Consider the following 26,022-nt stretch of genomic DNA (forward strand, 5'->3'; position numbering starts at 1 on the left):
AACCCTCTTCTGGGCCTCCTGGCTATAAGTTGTTCTTGTGTGATTCGTCAGAGTGTAAGAGTCAGAGTCACAGACTCCCTTGAACATTCAACCTTTTTCTCTGACTGAAATCTTTACAAAATGTGTAGTGGGCTGCAACACGGTTTCCTGTCACTAATGTCATAGACAAGATCTGTCGATTTTATATGAACTTTGATTGAACCCTACTTAGGGCTGGGTATCAATCAAAATTTTTTCGATACCGATACCAATACCAGTACCTTCACTTCGATACCGGTTCCTGAACAACACTTTTTTCGATACCAATTTTATAATATCTATTCTAACAAAAAGGAAATTACAATTAAAATAACAGTACAAATCTTCTGTCTGTCCGTCTGTGGGCGTAACCACATTTTCCTGCATGCGGCAAAGTGTAACGTTAATACAACCAATCGAGGGTCGCATCATCACTTCTTGATCACGTGATTAATCTCTGGGTACCGAAACTTGGCACCGAAAGACGAGGCATGTTTTGATACTCTGTACTACCAAAGCATTTCAGTCGATGCCTTAAAAGAACGGAAGTAGGTACCCAGCCCTAGCCCTACTTTGTATCACATCAGATTGCAGGTACTTTTTAGAGAAGCATTTCATTATCATGGCTTTCTCCATTAAAAAAAAAATGGTCCAAACTTATTTATTTTCTTATTGATAATTGAAATGTGTCTAACTATTATTGGAGATAATTGTGATTATGCTTTTTTTTTTTAAATCACTTACATTCACCTGTAATAACTGGGAGTAAATGATAAAAAAAGAGTAATTTTTCCACATTGTTTTCCATCCTTTGATCGAGCTGCCTGACTGATAGAGTTCAGGCCCTTCTGATGATATTTTTTTTGTTTAGCCCACCTTTCTGCTGTGTACATTGCATCATTTTTTTGTTTAGAGAACCTGCAAGGCAAGCGGCCATGTGTTCAGTGTTGGCTATTCCTCACAAAGCTTACGCAAAGGATGAAATGACTAAAAGCAGCTCAAATCAAGCAGCAACGCAGACCTGACTTATGGATGAGCTGATGAAACACTTACTTTTGCTGAATTTTCCTCACAGTTTTCTTTTTTGCTTATAGTATCTTTATTTAGGTCAAACTGTTTCCCTGAAGTTATATGTTTGAGCACAGAAATTAAATACTGTTCACATTGTGTTTCTTTGCCTCATATTTACATCTTTAACTCACAAATTCAAGTGTCAGCTTTCAAAAGTTTTTTTTAGCTATTTGTTACTTATCATGCTTTTAAAAGTGAACAACACAACAAAACAAGCTTTTTTTCTGCTTACGATCTTGGTGATTATGTTATGTTGCATTCCTGTGTGATAGTGACTTTCTTCATCTGGTATCTCTGTAGGAGTTATGTGGCTGAAGATTATGTTTAGATATTCCCAGTTAGGGCTGTACACTAATCATACGATATGATACACGGCATTCAGGCAATGATTCAATACGATTTTATACGATTGAATACTATTTAATACACATCATTTTCTGAAAGATTTTAAAGGGACAGTGTGATTTGACTTGAAATGTCGCTGTGGGACTGGAGCACCAAACATCGGCAGACAAACAGAAACAAACAAACATGCCCCAAACGTGTCTTCAGTGTACGCAGACTCATGTTTATGTTGTGAATGTTACATCATCAACCTGCTTGTTTTACTTGCTAAATACCATAAACACAAATCCAAACTCTTTAATCACAAACCATCTTTTTAAACTTTTGAGAAGGAGCTCAAACAATACATTACAACAATCTTACATTCTGTAAATAGAAAAGCCATCAAAACCACCGAGCTATGCACTTTATATAACATTTTTAATAACTAATTGATCACTGTTTTGTATAATGTGACCCCCCTGGCATTGTTTTGTATTATGTTAATGTTCTGTGTTTTCACTAATTGTAACGTCTGACTTTTCAATAAAGTTTTCTAAAAAAAAAAATTTTTAAATCGATACCCGTGGCTGAAAAATCGATACTTTATTGGGAAACAAAATACTGATATATAACGCGGTATCGATAAAATCGCTCAGCCCTATTCCCAGCGCACTAATATGATTAACCTCAAATCAAAGTACTTTATTAATCCCACAAGGGGAAATTCTCTTGATTCAGCAGCAAACAGTAAGAACACATAATCAAGTTATATTATAGACAACAAAATAGAGGATAAGCCAAAGAGCTATGTACATAGTATAAAAATAATAAAAATAAATATATATTCACAGAATAAAGTAGTTATGAAGCTGTTTTTTTAACCGTTCTTTGTGACAGCGGAGCTGAATCAGTCTGGAGAATGAGCTCCACTGTCCCTGCAGTGTTTTATGGAGAGAGTGGGAAGGATTGTCCATGATGGAGAGCAGTTTGTTCAGTGATCTGTTCATCACTGACTCAAACGTCTCCACTTTCAGTCCAATACCTGTGCCAGCCTTTCGTATCAGTTTGTTGATCCTGCTGGCATCCCTTGGCCCCGATGCTGCTCCTCCAGCAGACTACAGCAAAGTAGATGGCACCTGCCATCATAGACTGATAGAAGATTGAAGGATCTGAGCTTCCGCAGGAAATACAGTCTGCTCATCCCTGTTACTCTGTTACTCATTTTGTTTTGTTGACCCACAAACACAAACAGAATTCCCCTAAGATCCTTTGTATCAGTGATTATGCTTATGAGGCGCTTATGAGCTTTCTGTCTGACAGATATGCTGAATCAGAATGGCAACAGCTCTTTATTCATTGGGAGATATGAAGTGTTCAGTTATGGAGATGATACCTAGTTGTATCTGTGTGCTCTTTGTTTTTGTTGCTTATCTTTGTGTATCTGTATAATATGTTGATGCATCTATAATTTTGACCATGACTTCTTCATGCTGCCTAAATCTCCAGGAATCAGTGGAAGAGGATAATTTCACCTTCCCCTTGGCACCTCATGATGCAGCTAAGCAATCCCAGGTGGCCCGCACTGTCTGACTGTGATTAAACCACACCATCAAATGATCACTTTGGCTGTGCTGTGCTCTGTCCCTTGTCTTCCAAGTTTCTTTTTTTAATTGTTTGTTTGACATGAGGATTTAGTGTAATTAAAATAGTAATGTGTTGTGATGACTTGTTTTTGGGTTTTATTTTTTCATTTATCTATATATTTCAACCTCTGCTTAAATTTTTTTGAGATTCCGATACAAATAGCATCCTACTTCATTTTTTGTTGATTTTTTGTTCACTTGATCCAGCTAATTCCTGGGGTTTTGTTTGTAGGGTTGCCCTCCTCACATCCCTAAGGCTGGTGTGTTTTGCCTGAATCTCCTCACCAGGCACACTCATTCCTGTAGTACTCAGTGAACCTCTTGGTCATTATCTTGACAAGCTTTTCTTTTGTAACTTTTGTTCTTTCAGGTGAAGACAGAGGAGCAGATTGCGGCAGAGCAGGCCTGGTATGGATCAGAGAAAGTATGGCTTGTTCACAAAGATGGCTTTTCCCTGGGTGAGATAGGATTTTATTTTTTACTTCTTGTAACATAATCACCTTTATTAACATGTTTGAGAATTTCAAATTTCACTTTTGAAATATGATAACTGGTATGGTTTATTATTATCTTCAATTTTATTTCTGAAAGACTTTAATGTAGTGGTCATCAAGCTTTCTCAACCCAATTCAGTAACTCAGCCTCTTTCAGTCTGCCAACTGAAGCATTTAAGTGAAAAAGACAACACAGACTACTTCCAACAATATGGACTTTTGTGAAATCTTAATATCATGCAAACATACAAAAAATAAGGCCATTGTATGAGTTGGTGATTGTCTGATATTAACAGACCAAAGACAGACAATACTCTCTCAGCTGAACTGTCAGTTCAGTTGTTTCTTGTTATGTTTTTCCATTAAGCATTCAGGTTTGAATTACTGCACTTGTCATTTTGGGGCTGGTGGCAGTAATTAACCAATTAACCATTAACCAATCAATATGCAAGAGTTCATGCTTCTTGTTCAATATTGTTAATGGAAAAGTCTTCAAAGAACGACAGTGAACAAGTCAGTGCTTTCTCACCTTCCCCCAACTCAGCCACTGGACATCAGCATGGAGAATAAAATCACTGTAGCTCCTCGTGATTAAGTGGGGCTGAAGTGCTTTTGCTCATATTGAGATAATAAAATAATAATAAAACCAGCAGTTTCATTAAATGAGAAAAGTCCACAGCTTTTCTACCAAGGTTTGGTCATTTACGAAGCTAGAAAATCACGGTCATCAGATGATGTTTTTTCCAGAGACATTTTTAAAGGTATAGATATCCTCACCTCCTTTTTCTCTTCTTTGAGTGCAAAATAATGAGGTGCTTTTCTTGTTGAATAATTGAAAACCATTCTGGCTAGTAGGCAGGCAGGTGGGCAGGTGGTCAGGAAGGCGGGTGAACTGAGACAACAACAACAGGCAGAGGAAGACCATATATGGAACAAGGAAAAACCTCCAGTATGGACAGGAATAGACTTTGACAAACAGACCAACTAAACTCTGGCCTGAGTGTTTCTCTATCGATGAATGCAATGATCTGGTGCCTCATGTGTGGATTTCCTACTTAAACATGACATATGCTCAAATCTAGAAAATGCTGTACGCACAAAAATATCCAGATGTATGAATCTGTGCGCACACATGAATCCAAGCACATTTCCTTTGTACATCCCAATCAACGTTGAATTGTGTACACGTTGGAGTACTCGACCCTCCCCGTCCACGCCCCTACTTAAATATGCAAATCATACTTAAATGAGCCGTGCACCTGCGATTCTTCTCTCTGCACGATCAGAAAATTTAAAAAAAGAATGAGTAAGACGAGGAAAGAAAAACTATTTCACGGCAAATTGAAGGTGCTACTCTCTGAAGTGGAAGCATGCAAAAATGGGCCCTTTGGCACGCTGTCCTCCAGCATAAGCAACAAACTCAAAAGAGGAGTGGGTGGGCGAGGCTGTCAGAGAAGCACACACAAGCAGAAGTAAAAAAAAAGAAGTGGTCCGATATTAAGGTGGATGTGAAGCAGAGAATGACTGCCCACCGCTGAAGTGTGGCCAAAACAGATGGGGGGACAGGAGAAGAGGGGCCCACACTGTTTGAACAGGCCCAACTATGGGTAACTAGTGCAGAAGGGGAAAAGGTGAGGCTGATTAAGACATTTCACACTTTAGGCACGGGGTTATTTACATTTGCACAGAGACGATCAGGCGCTTGTTAGAAAGATCTTAAGCTGTTGTTTAACCAGCAAAAAACAGCAAGTTACTAACTTTAACCACCGACTTGTAATGATGCTGTGAAGACAGGAAAGAAATTGGGGGCGCACATGCTCAGTGCACGTCACGGGAATAATATTTCCGTACATTTCCATGGTCATTTCGCTCTTGATACATCTGAACGTTGCTGTGAAAACTTTTTTGTGAGTACATGAGGCCCCTGGTGATGAGTGGAGATGAGACTCATGAAGATATACTGCCAGGCTGATGAGGAGATGAGCCACAGCTGCATTGGAAAGCCTGCCAACAATGTCATAATTCTAGACTGATTCAATATAATTATGAAAATTGATGGATAATATTCGCTAATAGACATATAAGCTCAAGGTACTTGTGCATCTTGAAAAAAAAGACAGCAGTACAGGTACATGTTTGTGTTTGTGTTTGAGTATTTTAGCTATTATTTAAAAATCTGTGAGTGCCTTAATTCTGGTTTTAATACTTTCTTTGTCTCAGCTTTGAGACTGAATGATTCCACAGTATACTTTTTACATTACATCTTGTCTTATCCAGAGAGTTCAGTCTTGGCTGCACATGTCTCTGAAAATCTGTGGTGTTTGTGTGTGAAAATGACTGGTGAATAAGTCTGTCACACTTCGAAAAGGATGAGCTGGAGTTTTGGAGGGTTACAAAGTGGCTTGCAGAAGAGGCAACATAATTAGGAAACAGGTTAAAATATGTTTAATTGAATGCTTTGCAGGGAAATAGGTTATACATGCGAACAGGTTTAATCTAAGATAAAACAGGCTGGATTCAGATGGTATCTTTTTTTCTATTTAACCAAAGAAGATTAACTATTCAGTTAAGGAAAAGCTAGAACTTCCCTTCTTCAGAAAAATATATGATTACGTACGGGCTGCCAAACTGTCTTGTGACAACAGAGAGTCAGAGTTTCAGAGACTGGCTTCACAAAGCAAGTACCATATTTTGCGCACTATAAGGCTCACCTGATTATAAAGCGCACCCTCAATTATGGGGTCCATTTCTGTCCTTAACCCATACATAAGGCGCACCTGACTATAAGGCGTACTATTACCTAATGTTCTCTGATTGGTTTATCGCTGCCAGCACACGTAGTGTATGTATTACGTCCCTGTGAAAGAGGGAAATGGTCCGATGGTCAAGGACAACATCGTCGGTCGTTTTTACACTTATAAGCTGCAAATTGGTCTGCATCACCCATCTCAGACTGAAGAACAGATTCTCACTGGGACATGGGCAAAAGTATTAATGATGACACGATTCAATCGTTAAGTACGAGCTCGACACAATCTTTGCCCCATTCAGAGTGAATGGCTGGGATGCACCTGACCCTGGATTCACACCAAACGCAAAGCGAGCGACGGAAATGGCCAGTTGCCATTCTTTTCCAATTCCTGAGTGAAGAGGCGCGGCAAAACTGAATGCGGCGGTGAGTGGTGCGAAGGGAGAGCGGTGAGTGATGCGGAGGGGGCTTAATGCCCCGATAAATGCTCGGCGCTCCCCGCGGTAAATTCAAAATGGCGGTATCCGTGACAGATTTTGGAATCTGGTGCACACATAAAGAGCACCGGATTATATGGCACACGGCCGATCTTTGTGATCTTTTGTGATCTTTGTGAATATTTAAGGCTTTTAGGTGCGCCTTATAGTGCGGAAAATACGGTAGTTATTTGCAGCTGTATTAAGTTATATTTCATTGCACAGTATATTGGGACTTTAATTTACCAGTTCAGATACACATAAGAACGGACACTTAGAAAAGGCTAATAGTTATCTGTATTTTCTCTTCCCAGCTACTGTAATTAAGACAGAGGCTGGCTCACTACCAGAGGGGAAGGTGAAAATCAAGCTGGAGCATGATGGAACAATTCTGGACGTGGATGAAGATGACATAGAAAAGGTAAGCAGGAGATGGTAACAACTTGTCACAGTCCTGCAGGTCCTGCTGTATGTTGTCATGAAATCACTGTACAACAGTGTATTTCAGTATTACAAGATTACCGTTTCATAGTTTCTCAAAGAATTTCACATTAAACCTAATTATTATCATACAATTGTACGTACTATATATTTAGTGATATAAACATTGTTATATGTACCCTGATGGAAAAAGTTTGGCTCAATTTTTGAAGGTATATTGAAATTTGACATTGATAAACAATCATTCAAACAAGCTGGATTTTCAAATATGGTTAATTTATTGCCCATTTATATTTAATTAGCACACAGAATTTACATTCCCCTTTTCTCTCTCAGCATTACTAATGATCCTTATTTGATAGCTAAATGCTTAAGCCTGAAAGTTAATATTGTGCATGGATCATCGTACAGTATCACTGAACCTTAGATGAGCTTCAGTTTCATCCGATATGCTATGGCTTCTCCCTGAGAACAGTTAGTTTCTTATGTTCGTACGTTCACTGTCATGCTGGGTGTTGGACAGCCCACTGCAAGTGACCAGAGTTTATATCGTTCGGTGTGTTTCAGTAGGAACCTGTTGCCAGGTACCTGGCAGTTTAATGCACTAAATGAAAACACAATAAAACTATCCTTCCAGTCATACCAAAAACACACAGCTCTCTCTCCCTCTGTGTAGATATGGTTACTGTATTGAGCACTCTAGCAGTGTGAGTGATCGCTACCAGCAAGCAGTTCGTTCTCATCAACAGTAATGGATATATACTGTGTTATGCTGTGTAGATATACACAGCATAACTCTAAGTATCGCATTTGTACCCTTTGCTTCTGTGTTTAAACATTTTGTATATGTTACCATCGTTAAATAATTGCACTCTGAGAAGTACATCCTGTTGAAACAAGGCTAATAAACTACATATGTAACAGTAACACACAGAGACTGATGAATGGCATTCAATGCAGTGAAGTCACCACATGATCAGGCAAATGTGACATCGCAGTGTTGTTGCAGTGATAACAACCTCGTAATACACTTTATCCACAAAACTACGAAAGGTCTTTCAGAGGGATGCAGCACTCTTGAAATTGCTAAGATATTGGGGTGTGATCATAGAACCATCAAACGTTTTGTTGCAAATAGTCAACAGAAACGTTTTGAGAAAAAAACACGCAAATGAACTGCTAAGGATTTGAGAAGAATGAAGAGTGTCACTACCAGGAACCCATAACCTTCCAGTGCTGTCATATTCCATAACTGCAACCTACCTGGAGTACCCAGAAGTACAAGATGTTCAGTGCTCAGAGACATGGCCAAGGTAAGGACGGCTGAAACCCGACCGCCACTGAACAAGACACGTAAGCTGACGCATCAAGACTGGGCCAAGAAATATCTGAAGACAGATTTTTCAAAGGTTTTATGGACTGATGAAATGAGAGGGACTCTTGACGGACCAGATGGATGGGCCCATGGCTGGATCAGTAACGGGCACAGAGCTTTACTTCGAGTCAGACGCCAGCAAGGTGGAGGTGGGGACCGGTATTATTAAAGATGAGCTGGATGGACCTTCTTGGGTTGAAGATGGACTCAAAATCAACTCTCAAACCTACTGCCAGTTTTTAGAAGACTCTCTCTTCAAGCAGTGGGAAAGGAAGCAGTCTGCATATTTCAAAAAGACAATGATTTTTATGCAGGACAACTACTCCACTGTGTGGCTAGCCAAAATATGACATGGCCCCCTTCCTCACCTGACCTGAACCCAGGTGAGAACCTGTGGGCAGATTTCCAGTGAAGGAAAACAGTACACCTCTCTGAACAGTGTCTGGGAGGCTGTGGTTGCTGCTGCACAAAACGTTGATCGTCACAGATCAAGTAACTGACAGAGTCCATGAATGGAAGGCTTATCACCGTTACTGAAAAGAATATTGGTCACTGATTTTAATTTCTAAATGTCAGAAATTGAACATTTTGAATTGTTTGTTTATAATTGTCATTTAAACAGATGAAAAGAAGAAAATGAGATGGAAAAATGTGTTTTTGATTTAGTTTTGTAATAATTGTACACATATAAATATTCTCCGAAGGAAGCCAAAACCTCACTTTTACTTATCATTTATTCATCTTTGAGGTTTATTAACATTTTGGATTAATCGACAGCTCTGTAATTGTTCTTTAATACAAATAATCCTCAAAAATATCACTTACCTAATGATTGTACCTGCAGTGTATTTCTAATTACTGTTTTTTTTTAATTTGCCAACCATTACATCTGTATTGTTTTCAATGAAATCTTTTCTCCATGTGTAGGCTAATCCTCCATCATATGACCGATCAGAGGACCTGGCTTCACTTCTTTATCTGAATGAATCCAGTGTGATGCACTCCCTGAGGCAGCGCTATGGAGGCTACCTTTTACATTCCTACGCTGGACCCAACATGGTGGTTATTAACCCTCTCAGCACACCCTCCATGTACTCCGAGAAGGTGAGTAATAGACAAGTAGAAGCCGCTTCTGTTGTCATCGTAGCAGTATAAAAGTGTTTATGCCCATTGGTTGGGGGGGGATTTGTTCATGTATATTTTTTTTGTTCTAAGTTTTAGATCAAAATCAAAGATTGAAAGTCCTTCAGTGTACCTCCTGTTCAGCTGTCGGCAAATGAAAAACATGAAAGTGAATTTATGACACACTAATGTTGAGGCAGTTTTGGAATAACATTTTCTTCCTTCATTTTGCAGGTTGTTTTGGAAGAGTCAGTACAACATTATCTGTCATCAAACACATAATAAATGGAGGAATTTAAGCATGACAACTGCCACAAATGTAGAATAATTTCCAGAAATGTTAGTTTGGTCGCACCTTGGTCAAATTCAGGGTTTACAGATGCCACTAATAACACTTCTTTGTTATTATATTTGTCATTTCTTCCCTGCTGTATGTTTTTTTCTCCACACCCTCTGTTTCTGCATCAACAGGTGATGCACATGTTCAAAGGCTGTCGACGGGAGGACTCTGCTCCTCACATCTATGCTGTGGCTCAGTCAGCCTACCGCAACCTGCTCACCACCCGGCAGGATCAGTCTATTGTGCTGCTGGGAAAGTCTGGCAGCGGAAAAACCACCAACTGTCAGCACCTGGTCCAGTACCTTGTCTCCATTGCTGGTAGCACAGGCAAAATCTTTTCTGGTGAGCTTTCAAAATGAACAAATGGGAAGACACCTGAAAACACTTAAAATGCTGAAATTAAAACTGGAATAATGAAATTGTAAAATTTGCAGTTAAAATAAGAGAAAACGGAAACCGAGTTAAAGATGTACTTTAACCGATTAATCAATACAATCAAACAACAGATTACTATAAGCTTTGTCATGCCCAGATGCACCAAAAAGCCTTGGGACATCATGATGCCAGGTCCACAGGAAGTCGGCCATTTTGAGTGGAAAATGCGTTTCGGTGCCATTTTGTCCCGTTTCCACACCTCGCAAATGATCGAACTCCTCCTACAGATTTCATGCTACAGGCTTCAAACTTGGCCAGGTTACTCTTCAGTCATGGGGGACTAAAAGTTGCGCACATCTTTTTCAAACCTTAAAGGGTGTGGCCATGGTGAAGCCTCAAAGTTCGACGACTGGCCTCTGCTCGCCATGAAACACAATGAAGCTTATAACTCCCACATAAATGATCCAATCTACCCCAGACGTCATAGGCTGCACTTGGGCTCCACTCATAACTTGTGCATACATTGTCCAGTCTTCACCAAACTTCATAGGCCTGCCCGGGACTCTGCCCTGACTGCGTACATTTGCGAATACTGACACTCACCTAAAGCGCCACGTGCTGGTGGTGGGAAACGCCACTCTGTTTCCACACCTCACATATGATCAAACTCCTCCTACAGATGTAATGGACAGATGTTCATTACATGTACAGATGTAATGGACAGATGTTCATTACATGTACGTGGACGTGCGCACGTGCTCGGGCCCGCTCATCGCTGCTTGCAGCTTTAATATTTATATTGATATTTATCAAGTAACATGCTGTGTCTGACCACTCATCACGAGCAATGCTGGAACAGTATTAATTACTAATATAAATACAAATATTAATATATAAGTATTTTATCAAATGCATCTGAAGTTGAGAGCAGAACTTTAGATTCAAAGGAAATCATTGATAGCCATTTTTCCTAAACAAATCCACTGACACCAAACAAAGAATGAAAGTTTGTATTTATCTTTCTTATGACACAGCTGAGAAGTGGCAGGCAGTCTACACCATTTTGGAGGCTTTTGGCAACAGCTCCTCTGCTATGAACGCAAATGCCAGTCGCTTCTCTCATGTAGTGTCCCTGGACTTTGACCAGGCTGGGCAGGTGGCCTCTGCCTCCATCCAGGTAACTCACCCGCGCACACAGCTGGCTAATCTGTAGTTGTCCGATACCTTTTCTATACTTACAACATCATACCTTGATATTTTAAACTAATTTAAATGACAGCCATTGAAATCTTTTGATAAACTTATGTTGTCTTCTCCTGATCAGACAATGTTGCTTGAGAAAATGAGAGTGAGCAGACGACCTGAAGAAGAGTCCACCTTTAATGTCTTTTACTACATGATGGCTGGAGCTGACAGCAGTCAGAGGTGACTCTTCTGGTATTCTTATTTTCATTAAATGTATTCTCTCTCTCTCTCTCTCTCTCTCTCTCTCTCTCTCTCTCTCTCATATACACTATATTTTCAAAAGTATTCACTCACCCATCAAAATGATTAAATTTAGGAGTTCTAATCACTTCCATGGCCACAGGTGTATACATGCAAGCACCTAGGCATGCAGACTGCTTCTACAAACCTCTGTGAAAGAATGGCTCGCTCTCAGGAGCTCAGTGAATTCCAGCATGGTAACGTGATAGGATGCCACCTGTGCAGCAAGTCCAGTCGTGAAAATTCCTAAATATTCCACAGTCAACTGTCAGTGATATTATAACAAAGTGGAAGCGATTGGGAACGACAGCAACTCAGCCAAGAAGTGGTAGGACACGTAAAATGACAGAGCGGGGTCAGCAGATGCTGAGGTGTGGGGTAGTTTTTCAGGAGCTGGGCTGGAACTAATCTTAGTTCCTGGAACTAAGGGGACAATATCATGCTCCCAACTTTGTGGAAACAGTTTGGGGATGGCCCCTTCCTGTTCCGACATGACTGACACCAGTACACAAAGCAAGGTCCATAAAGACATGGATGAGCCAGTTTGGTGTGGAAGAACTTGACTGTCCTGCACAGAGTCCTGACCTCAACCTGATAGAACACCTTTGAGGTGAATGAGAGCGGAGACTGTGAGCCAACATCTGTCCAACATCAGTGTCTGACCTCACAAATGTGCTTCTGGAAGAATGGCCAAAAACTCCCATAAACACACTCCTAAACCTTGTGGAAAGCTTCCCCAGAGGAGTTTAAGCTGTTATAGCTGCAAAGGGTGGGCATATTAAACCCTATGCGTTAAGAATGGGATGTCACTTAAGTTAATTTGTGTGTATATATATTCATATGTATATTTGTATTTATTAAAAACAAAATAACTTTTACATAATAACTAGGGGTGTGACAAGATCTCGTGCCATGAGATCTCGCGAGATTAAACTCGACGATATTTCTCGTCGGGTTAAAAATCTGTTTCGCAAGATTTGTGAGCTATCTAAACTTCTATTTGTGACCTGTGGGGGCAGTAATGCGTCTTTGCTGCGTCTAGCCTGCCGGAATCTAAAGAAAAGAAGAGGAGGAGGAGCAGGAGAGGAAGCAGCAAGCAGCCTCTTGTGTTTATTGATTTATTTAATTTGGGTGGTGTGGGAGCAGACACAGACATTAGGTTTTGGGGGGGGGGGGGGGGGGTAGCATCAAGTGGGAAGCTGCAGAGTAGTGTGTAAGACTACAACGTGGGATGGATGCCGTCTCTCCTCATCAGACCAGGTTTTCTCCAGAGAGATTGCCACTTATTTATGTAGCCCACGTTGTTTGCTGGACACCATCTAGACAACCAGCGGTTGAATGAGGACATGCGGCTATACTTGTCATCACTGGTCAGAGTTGGTAGGGGTCCAGAAAAACCGACGTGAATAACTATTTTACCTTATTTACATTTATCCTGAGTCATTTGAAATTTGATTCTTCATCATCCGCTCTGGCCCCTGGAATACATTTGACTATGGTTGTTAGTGTCTCTAATGCCATGTTTCTGACTATATAAATATGTATATTTTTTAAATAACCTTTATTTCACATTAATTTATAGAACACATAAAGCAGTAGTGCAGCAACAAAAGAAGCTGGGCAACCATCACACTGAGAAACGTTTCTGACTATAGAGCTGCCAGTTACCAGGGTTTTGACGTCAGCAGGTGTGTCGCTGAGTGGGGAAAATCTGTTTGAAATATGGACAGTTTGATGGTGAACCACGGGCTTGACTTTCGGGCTATGCCTTCTCTTTCCAGCTAGCCTGGGGTCGCAGCAGCTCTAGTTCTGCTAAGGGGCAGATAATGGGGTTAGCTATGCTAGGTGGCTCCGCACCGACTAAAGGGACCTGGCTAGCTATCGTGTGGTTTTCAACTGTGAACCAAACTTCCAGGTAAACCCGACCAATTAAATATTAAAATCAAATTCCGTCCTGGTGCCCGTTTCTGGTTTCCCGTAAATGGTATTATAATGAAAAACACAATAACCAGTCAATTTTTCATTATTTGATTTTTGAAAATTGAAAATTGAAAATGGAAAGAACGGATGATACCCTGATTCACGGATCTAATTACAACTGTGAAGAGCCATGTTCCATTATTGCAAATTAGATTTTATATGCTGACTGAAAAATGAATGCCATGTTTACTGTGGTCTGTACTAATGTGTTTGTTGGTTTGCAACTCAAAAAGGAGTTTTAATCTTTCCACCAGGTTTGTGGTAGCTGGAAGATGCATCACATAGATACAGATCTTGCTGTCTCAACTGAGCCAGATTCACTTCTTTGACTCATAAAAATTATGGGGCGGCTGTAGCTCAGGAGGACGAGCAGTTGGCCACCAATCGGAAGGTCTCTGGCTTCCCCCGGCCACATGTTGAAGCATCCTTGGGCAAGACACTGAAACCCACGTTGCTTACTGATGTATCCATCGATGGGTGAATGTGGCATGAAGTGTTATAAGCGCTTTGAGTGGTCAGTTAGACTAGAATCCATTTCTAGCCCCCCCCCCTTCTTTTATTATCAAAATGTTAAAGATGCTGTAAAACAGCAAGGACACTGTTGATATTTATTTTTTATTTTGTATTACAATGAGTACAACAGCTGAAAGCAGGATTAAACATTTCACAAAAGAACTAATTTTTTTGTATGAATCTTACTTCTCTTCCAGAACAGAGCTGCACTTTAACCAGTTTGCTGAAAATAGTGCTTTTGGGATCTTTCCAAACTCAAAGGTAATCATACTGGACTGTTAAACTGCTTTTTGTTTACTGTTGAAGTGGCTTACTGTCAGGAATCAAGTTTCATCTGATCTGATTTGATATCAAGCCTGATGACAAGCAGCGGGCGTCGCAGCAGTTCATCAAGCTGCAGGCAGCGATGAAGGTGCTGGGCATCTCTGGTGAAGAGCAAAAGGTCCTCTGGCTTATCCTGGGGGCTATCTATCACTTAGGAGCTGCAGGAGCCACTCAAGGTAGGAATCTAACTTGCAAATACATATACATACATACACATGTACATAACTGAGGTGTCAGTGAAAAGCTGGCTTCATTCAGGTGGCTGCATTTTAAAATACCTGCATGAAGGATGTTCATGTAAAACTGATTTACAAGAGAGTACACAAAAGACTGGACACAGCTTTTGCTGTACCTAGGTGAGTTGCAATTATCTATACTCACAGTCAATTATCATGAAATGCTTTAGCTTTCCAAAGGTATGTCACATGCGCAGCCACTTATACACACTCCATGTGTCCACAAAGTTGAGTAGAAAACAGCTGAGGACCACTGACAATCTGTTTCAGCAATTAAAAGCTTCATTGTTTCTCAGAGGTACTCTGGTGATGTCTGGCACATCACAAATGATTTATTTTATGCTTTCCTTGTATCACGTCTGTAAGCCAAAGGAACTGAGCTTATTGAAATGTTCCACAATAAATGCAGAAATCTGGGACATGTTAATGTCTAAGTGATGGTAGGTTACTGAATGTATTAGTGATTTTACGGAAACATCAATTGACCTACTGATATTCTGTTTGTGTTGCTCAGCCAACTGTGTGACTTAGGCTACGTGTTTATATCAACACACGGCAAGCAACTGAGATTTGATCTCAAATGGTCACTCAACACGTGAGGAGGGATTGTAACGCTAGGTTAGGTTCCACGTACTTAGCACCAAGCAACAGGTCTGATTTGAGTCTTTTTGTAGTCAAAACACAGCTCAAGAATCATTTACTCTCCACTGATCTAAAACAGGGGAATATGATTACAGCATTTCAGACTTCACAGTTCTCTTAATATGTCTTGGGTTTCCATTGTTCGTCACTGCTAGTTTTAATCCTCTCTTTGATTGCATGCTTGGATGTTGTCCTCTGTCAAATGCAGAGGGAGATGAAGATAATGTAAACAAAAGAATAGTCCTCTTTATAGTCTTTCTTCTTTGTGTTTCATTCATCATGCCCCTCTCTTTTGTCATTCTCACCCTTTTTGTTCTGTACAGTGATACTGATGCCAGAAGTTTGCCATCTCTTTAAACTTCTGTTTAAAAGTCTGAGCTTCTGCCTCACTATTCAGCATTCTCAGTCAAGCACATGGAAGCTTGTTCATTTATTTCTCATTTTAGTGTTTTGGCTTTCTACAGGAGAATAAAGTTTTCCTAGCTTACCCAGTTTTTGTTTGGCTCAACTCAACTTTATAAAAAAGTAACACAAAATGCTTTACAGAGCAAAAGCACAATTTAGACAGCCAGGGCAAAAAGGCTGAGGAAAAAAATGAACACCATTAATGAAAGTAGTTAATATGCCAGTAGAAGCTAAGGTTGTAAGTATACAAAAGACAAAGAAAATAGGTATATTAAAACAAGTAGATCACAGGCATATCAATATATATCAATTAGTTAAGAATAGACGTTTTTTGTACATTTTTCTTGAACATTAAGGGTGGTTTAAGTTCTTTGATTAAATTCTCTTCAAATCTTTACAGGGAGCCATTGTAGAGAGGTTAACTAAGATGTGATCTCTTTTAGTAGTACCAGTCAGTACTCTGACTGCAGCATTTTGTGTCCCAGGGATTTACTTGGACCTCTTTAATGTGAAAGTTAAAAGACAAATCCTGGTGAAGAAATTAATCCCAATGTTCCTCACAGTTGAAGTAGAGGGCAAGGAAATGCCAAGAGTAACTATAGCGGTAGACAGTGTCTCAATGCGTTTTTTCAAGTAAAAAATTATGTAGGAAATTACAGCTCATCCAGGCCTTGATGTCTGGAATGCAAGCTTTAGTAACTTTAGTAACTAGTTAGTTTAATCAGTTAGTTTGATTGATGCATGTAGCTGGATTTCATCAGCATGGCAATGAAAATGTATATCATGTTTCCTGATGATATTGCCCAAAGGTGACATGCATAGGGAGAACAGACAACCCCCCCCCCCCAAAAATGAATTCTTCTTTCTTTCTGCCTCTTCTTTTTCTTTTTTTTTCCCTCTTCTGGCGTTTTTTTAACTTTTGATACATGGGGGTTGGCCATCATGTGGCCAACCCCCATGTGCCTGGGCGTGTAAAGCAGAAGTTTTATTTCTAGTGTTAAGAGTTTGATAAAACAAAGAAAAATTTCTCCACTCTTTTGTCTTAACACAAGATCTGAGAATTTTCTTGAAGAAAACAGTTCTCGTTCCGAGGTAAAGAAAGAGTGCGTGGGTGGTCTGTTTCTTGTCCTCTCAGATGAAGGGGGGAAAGGTGTCAAGGCATTCCTTGATTCCCATGTCCAGGAAGGGAAATAAACATTTGGTCTGCCTTAAGACCCTCACTCTACCTTCACATCAAAGGGTTATTTAGTTTATTCACTGATAGCTTTGCTAATTGGTACCAGGGCGTTAATGTCCTCCAGATAAGTCATGACAAAGATAAAGATCCATATTAATCCACACCTGAGTTTGATACAAACCAGTCTAAATTAGTACCCCTTATCCCAAAAAAATGTTTAAGTCTTTATAGTAAGACGTTATGGTCGATGGTATCAAAAGCTGCACTGAGATCTAATAGGAACAGCACAGAGTCAAAATCATTATCAGAGGCCATAAGGACGTCATTTGTAACTTTAAGGTGCATGGCCCATTAATTGTTAATACCAGTGGACTGTCATTTCTGACCAAATTGTGCAGCACAACAATGGGAAAAAACGGAGAACCCCCATTTTATCACAACCTGGCTCATCAGCTCTGACAAAAACGGGAAAGAACACCAGAAAGCCTATTAAATAATTCTGTTTCAACGCAAAAATCGTATGAAAACAACCATCAATTTTGGTGTGTTGAGTCAGTACAAGCAGACATGTAAAGATGGATGAGTGAGCATTGTGAATGGCAATTTTGTTCTCAACAAAACCTATTCTAACAAAGACCAAAAGAAATCAGGCCCTGGAGGAGGAGAGTAGTGAGAGTGCTGTATTGGATGCTGGGACTTATATCCTATGCTGTCAGGCTCCAGGTGCTCCAAATCTGGATGGACGATTCAATTAACCGAACACATCAGCCATCACAACATATATACACAGACACACGTGTGTGTGTGTGTGTGTATCACAAACCGATCAGCCATAACATTAAAACCACTGACAGGCAAAAGTGAGCGCTACTTCTCATCTTGATCCACTACATTGTTCTGCTGGGAAAACCTGCATCCCGGAACTCACATGGATGGCACTTTCACTCACTGCCTAAACATTTCTGTAGACCAATCACCCCTCACAGCCATACAGTATGGCACCACGTCCTGCAAAAACAGCTGAGCTAAAAAGTATGGAAAGAACCTGAGGTGCTCTATCTTCATTATATTTCATCCTCTGGCTCTGACTGCAGGATGTAAAGTTTTAAACGTATTTTTCTTTTCAGTGGGACGTAGGCAGTTTGCCCATCATGAGTGGGCCCAAAAGGCAGCTTACCTGTTGGGTTGTACCCTGGAGGAGCTATCCTCTTTGATCTTTAAGCATCAGGCCAGAGGACTACAGCACTCCACCTCATTCAGAGGAGGACCGGATGATGCGGGCCAAGGCGACATTTCAGGTAAAAGCCTAGACTGCAGCATCTTAAAAGTAACACTAGACGATATGCCCCCTTTTGCTCTTTGATTCTCCCTACAATTGTGGGATGTAACACCACTGTCTTGTCTGAGCCCTGCACTCGTAAAGCCGTACACATGGCTGTGTTACCATGTTGAAGAACCACAAAACTGAATTGAAAAGCCTGCAAAAATGTCTTGTGACTGTAAAGCAAAATATCGTGAGCACCTCGGTTCACAAACTTCTCTGGTGTTGCTTTAAGTTGCTTTGATGTTGTCTTTTTGCTAAAGTGATTTCCAATATCTGATATGATGGGTAATGTACACTTTGTTTATCTACTGGTTTAAAGTCTAATCAAATGCCATTTTAGCATTATGACACAGATATAATCCTTCATTTTTTTATTGTAGATTACTAGCAGGCCTTCAAACATCTATGAAGAATCATCATTATCTGCTACATCAAGAAGAAAGCCGTGACATTCTCTTGCACTTTTGTGATTCACATACATACAAGGTCTAGTGACCACACACGTGAAATGAAAAAAGGTCACTCTGAAATGGAATGCAGTGGTAGTTTCACCTCACCTTTGAATGATTTTAGGGTATTAAAAGATATAAAAATAGATTTGTCAAGCCAAGCTGCCATGAGCACAATTTCCTTGTAGTATTTTGAAAACGTAGCTTTTAGAAAATGAGCTATTAGGCATACAGATTGCTAGGGTCACTATATTTTATCATTAATCATCAAATTTTTGCACTTGCATGTGCATACATGCCAAAATGTTATTCAAAGTTATTTTGTCTTTAATTTCCTTCAAAAGTCTAAAATAACTAAAGCGTCTTAAAGTAGACCTAGTTAGGGTCAGTTTGAACACACCGAAGCCTGCAGGTAATCTATGATATGATCATAGATATAATATCATCTCATATGATCTATGATAAAAAAAAATTAGCAATATTACTGCGCCCTAATGCCAAAATGGCATTTGAGTCAAATCTGAGGGTTAGGGTACAGATAAAGCAAAAGCTCCTTGAAATGGACGTAGTTTTTTATGAAATATCACCATGAACAGATCAGTTTCTGATAACCTTTCCAAGCTTGCTAATCATTTTTAATAAAAAAATAGCATTGTTCCTGTGCAGTAATGGCAAAAAGGTAAAAATGTACTTGTTTGAAGGGGACATAAGTCGGGCCAGTCTGAACAAAAGTCTAGTCACCTTTTAAGACTTGGTAACAATCCGTGATCAAATAAAAGGCTTTTACTTGTGCAACAGTGTGAAGGTGGCATTTGAGCATATTTTGTCTTAACTGTTTTCCATAGGTGTACACTTAAATTACAAGTTCAATTACAATTACAAGGAAGGCTGATGAATAAATCTGAATAGGGTAATGGTTGGTCTAAATGAGAATTTAGATATATTCTAACGTCACGTATGAAGGCTCGTTACTAATCCATCATCAAAAATTAGGATTTTTCTTTAAACATAAGTTTCCTTTCTCCAAAATCATACAATTAAATGTTTGGTCTGAACAGAAATTAAGAGAAGGCATTAGTAACATAATTATTTTATTGCTGTTTGGTCATTCATGATGTATTTGTCAGTCAGTTTTGACTGACAGGGCCTCACCACTCTGTTGTGTTTCAGCAATGGAGTCCAGGTGGCCGCTACAGTGAATATCAGCTGTTGTAGGGTTGTTATGTTTTGAGAGAAAACACACAAAAGATACACACACACTTTAGAATTATTATTATTTATTTATTTTAGCAAAACCAACTTGTTTATAAGTGAAATGAATGATATGAAGACTGCAGACCCATGCACTGAATCCACTGCTGCTGCAGTTTGACATCTTTAGATGAGACATTAAAGCTTAAAGAATCTGATTTCATGTTGGTACAATGATGTTTTTCTAAATCAGCTGCACCAATGCTGAATGGGAATATCTTGTATAGGTGGGTAGTCATTTGTCAGGTCTGACTCTGAACTGTAGACTCTTGACATCTTCTGTCTTTCAGGCTCAAAGTGCACAGCTCAGGAGTGTTTGGAGGCTATGGCATCTGGACTTTACTCTGAGCTTTTCACTCGTGTCATCTCCCTCATCAACAGGTAAAGCCTCAACGTGTACCTAAGATTCAGACACAAAACTTGGCCCTCGACAGACACTGAATTGAATTCAGTTGAATGTAGTTGCAATGACTAAACCCAAAAAGGGTAATTAGATTTGCTGGGGGGGTCAGCAGGGATGATGGGGGTCCTCCAGAGTTCAACAGTCAACTGTGGTTCTGCTCTTAATGCTCTGCAGCCTCCTGCCTGAGGGGAGGGGGACAAACAGTGTGTGAGTGGGGTCCTTCATGATGCAGGAGGCCCGCTTCCTGCATCTGGAGGTGTAAATGTGGTGGTGGATAGGCTGTGTCCTACAGTCTGGGTTTCTCCTGAGAAAAGTTCATGCATTATAAACTTTGCATTATTCTGGTGTGGACATGAATTGTGAAAGTGTTCTTAATCATATCTTACAATCTTGAGTTTTTTAGACCTGGAAAGATTAAAAATTGACTGTAAAATCATTGTAACGTTGTTTATATGACTGCCTGAATACCCTTGGCTTCACTCGCTGTGCTGCAGTGGGGCTTCACTCTCTCCCTCACCCTAGTCTTCAGCTTCTGGCTGAGATGGATTACTTTCGTATCTGACAAATTTACCACATCTCATCAATAATAGGAATTATTGCATTTTAGCTGCCTGTCTACACTCTTTCACCTGTCTTGTCTCTCCTCTTCTCGCACTCGTTTTGAAAAAAATTGCTGATTTTACGTTTCGCCATACCTGCAAAACTGATATTGTTCACTAATACATATTATTAGGATAGCACCTTACAGTCCTCACTGTATTCACAGTGTCCCTGCAGAAGTCAATATAGTCAGTGATGGTGGTGACCCTCCTGTCCATGTCAGTGTCCATTTCTTCTTCCTTCAGTACAGCCCATTCTGCGACATCAAAGCAGTCTCTCAATGCACCACTTGCCTCTGGTGACCACTTCCTGAAAGATCTGGTGATAACAGGAAGTCTTTGTACACAAGGTCTGTATGTGGGTTGTAGATAGACCATGCTGTGATCAGATCTACCCAGTGGTGGAAGAGACACTGCCCTGTAAGCCTCCTTCACATTAGCATAGAACAGATCTAATGTCCTTTCTCCACGTGTTGGACAGACCACAGACTGTACAAACCCAGTCAGGCAGGAGGATAGAGAGACATATAGACATATAGGTTGAAGTCCCCTGTGATTGCAATGAATGGCTCAGGATGCTGAGTCTGTATCCTAGCAACCGTGTCATGGATGATGTCACACACCGCTGTAAGTGCAGTCCTCGGTGGAATGTAAACAATGATGACGACTGTATATGGGAACTCTCTGGGCACATAGAACGCATGGAAACCAACTGACAGCAGTTCAATGTCTGGACAGCATACCCTCTCCTTAACGGTCACATTGCGGGGGTTAACCCATCTCTGAAATACTACAATACCTCTGCTTACCGCTCGTACTCAGGTCATCATCTGCTCGTACGGCTGTGAAGCCGGGTATGTGCACACACGAGTGTGGTGTGTTGTCGTTCAACCACGCTGTGTTGTTTTTGACAACCATCTTTTGCCTTTTGTCTTTTGGACTAAAATGCTTATTAGTTTTAGTCAAATTTTAGTCACTTCTATATGTGATAGTTTTAGTCGACGAAAAGTGAAAAAGGTTTTTAGTCTAGTTTCAGTCAGTTTTAGTAAAAAAAAAGAAAAATAAGTATAGTCTTTTAACAAATTAATTTAGGTCAATAAGCAATGGAGATTGCTTTTGGACAGTGTCACACATGAGTTGTGAAAATAACTGATCTATAAATTCAACACATTGCAACACTTTTTGTAATTACTTATTGTAATTATTTTCACCAATAATTACAATAATAAAGGAATGGTTTTAGACATGTAAGGTTTCCACCCAACGGCAAATACTTTCTAATCTAAGGATTGTGCATTACACACAGATAAAGTGGTAACAGTGGAATCAATGGTCATTACTCCAAAAAAGCCAAAAACAATAACATTCTACTTCGGCAACTGTGGCTTTATTTTTCAGAATTTCCTAAAGTACAATGAACATACACATGCCCCAAATATGAGTGACAGATGAGGAGCACATATGCTCAACTTGGTCTGCCAGATGCATATTTTTTGTAAGAACAGACATCATACAAACCCACTCTATCTTTAACTTAAGCTAATGAATTGACGTTAGCATAACAAAGCTAATTTTAGCCTGAAGTTAGCAGCCCATTTGCGCCAGGAGTATGTGGAAAACGAAAAAATATCCTTTTGGCGAGCCTTCAGGTGCCACTTAAGGTTTGTCGTATTTTTTCCGCCTACTTTGTTGCCACATTTGCCACTGTGTCTTGTCACAATACACTCTGTTTTATTATCTGCTGGGTTATATTTAAAATACACCCATATCATCTCTACGTTTGCGACCACCAAGCCACTGTGTTGAAACTGCCGCCATCATGGTCCAGTGTCTGTGATGAGTGACAACAGTGTGACGAGTTGAGCTTGTTGTGCGCTGCATGCCAGGTGGTGGGCGTGACCAAACAAGGAAAGGATGCAGCAGCAGATACTATTTAGGTTTTAATTGACAGATTACGCGCACAATAAGCAGAAATGCCATGCATTTTAAACGTCTGACAGACCACCCACTAACATTTACGTCCATTCTTGTCTCGTCTCGTCAACGAAAACTCAAACGTCTCGTCATTTTTTAGTCATCAAAGAGCCATGTTTATTTTGTCAGCGTGTCGTTATCGTCATAAAAAAAGTGGTGTCAATGGAATAATTTCGTCATCGTTGACAAAACAACACTGCAACCAGGACTCAGACAGACAGATCAAACTGCTCTCCTTATACATCTGTTGGTTCTGCACAATCAGCTCAAGCTCATCACACTTGTTTGGTAGCAAGTTAGCGTTTCCCATAATCACTGAGGGCAGAAAAGGCTTGTACCTCCACCTCCTGTTGTGCCTCTTTGCCTTTAGTTTTGCTCCAGCTCTGCATCCACGGTACAGCTTGTCCAATCTTGGACAGTGCCAACAGCTCTTCTCTTGTGTACACTGCCCTACTGGTAGCAGTGCACATTGTTAGAAAATAAAAATAAAACAAAATGTAAATAAAAAGGAGATCACTAAAAATGTTTAGATTAAAACTAAAATGACATATAATTATATAAATGACAAACAAAATTCGGAGCTACACAGACTTGCTGCCGATAAGGCCGGCGCATAGCAACCGTAGTAGTAGGAGTGATGCTCCTGAGTGTTGCCTGACTTGAACCTCTGCTTAAGCAGGCCATCTTTGTTTGGTAGATTTTCAGTCCTTTTGGGGTTTTGCAGTACTTTCTGCAGATGCAGACTGCTTTCATTATTGTTTTTCCATTTGATTGGATTGGGTTGCTCAAGCTTTTTTTTTTTTTTTTTGCTCTTTTTGGTTCATTGGCCTCCTGTTATCCTAGGGGGAAAGTCAGTTCCATTATGACCACCTGTGTGGTGTGTACTGATGTCAATATCAAATCTGGAATAAGTGCAGTTGTCATGATGTCCTCTGAGAACTTTAGCTGTCTTCCCAAGTCAAGCTGCCAGTCAAACTGCCAGTCCTGAGCAGAGTAAAGTATCCTTCCTGAAGAGCTGAATTAATCAACTGAGAAAATTTTAAGAAAAAAGTATTGACTATAATCTCATGTTGCAACTTGAAATGTTGAGCTCCACCTCCATCCATTACAGCAGTGAAATTTTTTTTTATTACATTATCAAATACATAATATTATGGTATGTTGTGTATGTAATAGCATGAAAGTCACTTTTTCATTGAAGAATTGAAGAAGAACTTAAGCAACTTCTTTTGGTTTGGTCATTTTTGGTACTTTTGCTTCAGTGCTTTAGCATCTAAAATCATGAAACATCTGTGCAAAGAACCTTTTCTGTGTTCTAATGCTGCCACAGTCCATGTAGTGTATGGACTCTCTACTTACTATAATGGTGTTGTGTATCCACTTCACAGCTAAGTTTATTTTGAATGGAATGATCTGTTTTTATAATTGGTCAACTGACACTTTGTCCCAGATTTTAAAGCAGTGTTTAACTATGATAAAAAAAAACCTGTTGTATGCATCTTGCACATGCCCAAATCATGTCGCTTAAAACTATCTCCTCTTCTCTTCATTTTAAAGAAGGGCTGGGTACAGTAATGCGTTATTTTTGCGTTTACTAATGAATTCATTATCGCCAACAATTATTTGTCTCCCATTAACGCAGCTTTTATTATTTTTATTGTAAACGTCTGTTGCTCACTGGCTTTTATGCTGAAAAAGTCCATCGTGAGCAAGCCTAGTATGTTGCTTACTGCTGCGGTGCTCACAGGAAACAGTCAGAAAAGAAAAGAATGGCGCTTGAAGCGGGCTAAACGAACATGGTGAAGGTTACGGAACTTTTACATGGCCATTTTCATTTCAGATGGTGCAGTCGACAGAGCCGGATGGCACATGGCGTCTGTCTCACTTCCCATTTCTCTGACTTCCTATTTCTCCAACCATACATTTTTTAATTTTTGCGTCCATTAGGCCGACTTTCTATTTCTCAGACTACCCAAAAGTTCGACTTCCCATTTCTCCAACCATACATTTCTATATTTTTTCGTCCATTAGTCCAACCTCCCATTTCCCCGACTTAAGTATGCCCGGCGATAAACGCGATGAAAGAATGTAATATTTGCCCAGCCCTACTTTAAAGTTATGATAGTTCATTCCATGTCTTGAGTGCAAGACACATTATTGTACTCTACAGCACTCTCTATAATGTTTCAGACAAAGTCATATTTTTCTTTGTCAAGTCAAGTCAAATTTATTTGTATAGCACATTTCATGTACAAAACAATTCAAAGTGCTTCACATAAAATAAAAGCATTACAGTGGGGAGTGGAAGAAGCATTAAAAATACATAAAATAATATAAAGAGAAAGAAATTAAATAATTAGAACAAAATTAAAATCATTAAAAACAAGCAACAGTTTAGATTAATTTAAAAGATTCCGTGCAGATTTCATGCATAGACACATGAGAAAAGAAATGTTTTTAACCTGGATTTAAAAATGTCTACATTTGGTGACAGTTTAATCTCCACTGGCAGTTTGTTCCACTTGTTTGCAGCATAACAGCTAAATGCTGCTTTTCCATGTTAAATCTGGACTCTGGACTGGACCAGCTGACCTGAGTCCTTGGATGTAAGAGCTCTGCTGGGTTTATATTCTCTGAACATGTCACAGATGTATTTTGGGCCTAAACTGTTCTGGGATTTGTAAACCATCAGTAGGCGATTCTGTGACTGACTGGAAGCCAGTGTAAAGATTTTAAAACCGGTGTGATGTGTTCAGATCTTTTAGTCCTGGTTAAAACTCTAGCAGCAGCGTTCTGGATGAGCTGCAGATGTTTAATCCTCTTTTTGGG

At 39.8% G+C, this 26,022-nt stretch overlaps 1 protein-coding gene across 2 annotated transcripts in view; it reads left to right on the top strand.

Moving 5' to 3' along the window:
* Positions 1–26,022, top strand: part of LOC140314791 (unconventional myosin-XVIIIa-like) — a 152,182-nt gene that overhangs the window by 25,834 nt on the left and 100,326 nt on the right. For both annotated transcript variants that reach the window (XM_072393153.1, XM_072393154.1), the window contains exons 2-11: positions 3,430–3,517; positions 7,093–7,199; positions 9,522–9,698; positions 10,188–10,398; positions 11,466–11,608; positions 11,756–11,856; positions 14,607–14,670; positions 14,765–14,909; positions 18,321–18,491; positions 20,508–20,598. In XM_072393153.1, the coding sequence (XP_072249254.1) occupies positions 3,430–3,517; positions 7,093–7,199; positions 9,522–9,698; positions 10,188–10,398; positions 11,466–11,608; positions 11,756–11,856; positions 14,607–14,670; positions 14,765–14,909; positions 18,321–18,491; positions 20,508–20,598 (1,298 nt within the window). The remainder of the gene's footprint in view (positions 1–3,429; positions 3,518–7,092; positions 7,200–9,521; positions 9,699–10,187; positions 10,399–11,465; positions 11,609–11,755; positions 11,857–14,606; positions 14,671–14,764; positions 14,910–18,320; positions 18,492–20,507; positions 20,599–26,022) is intronic.

Source organism: Leuresthes tenuis, unplaced genomic scaffold, assembly GCF_036924035.1.
Source record: "Leuresthes tenuis unplaced genomic scaffold, fLeuTen1.0.hap1 SCAF_9, whole genome shotgun sequence".
NCBI classification, from domain to species: Eukaryota; Metazoa; Chordata; class Actinopteri; order Atheriniformes; family Atherinopsidae; genus Leuresthes; species Leuresthes tenuis.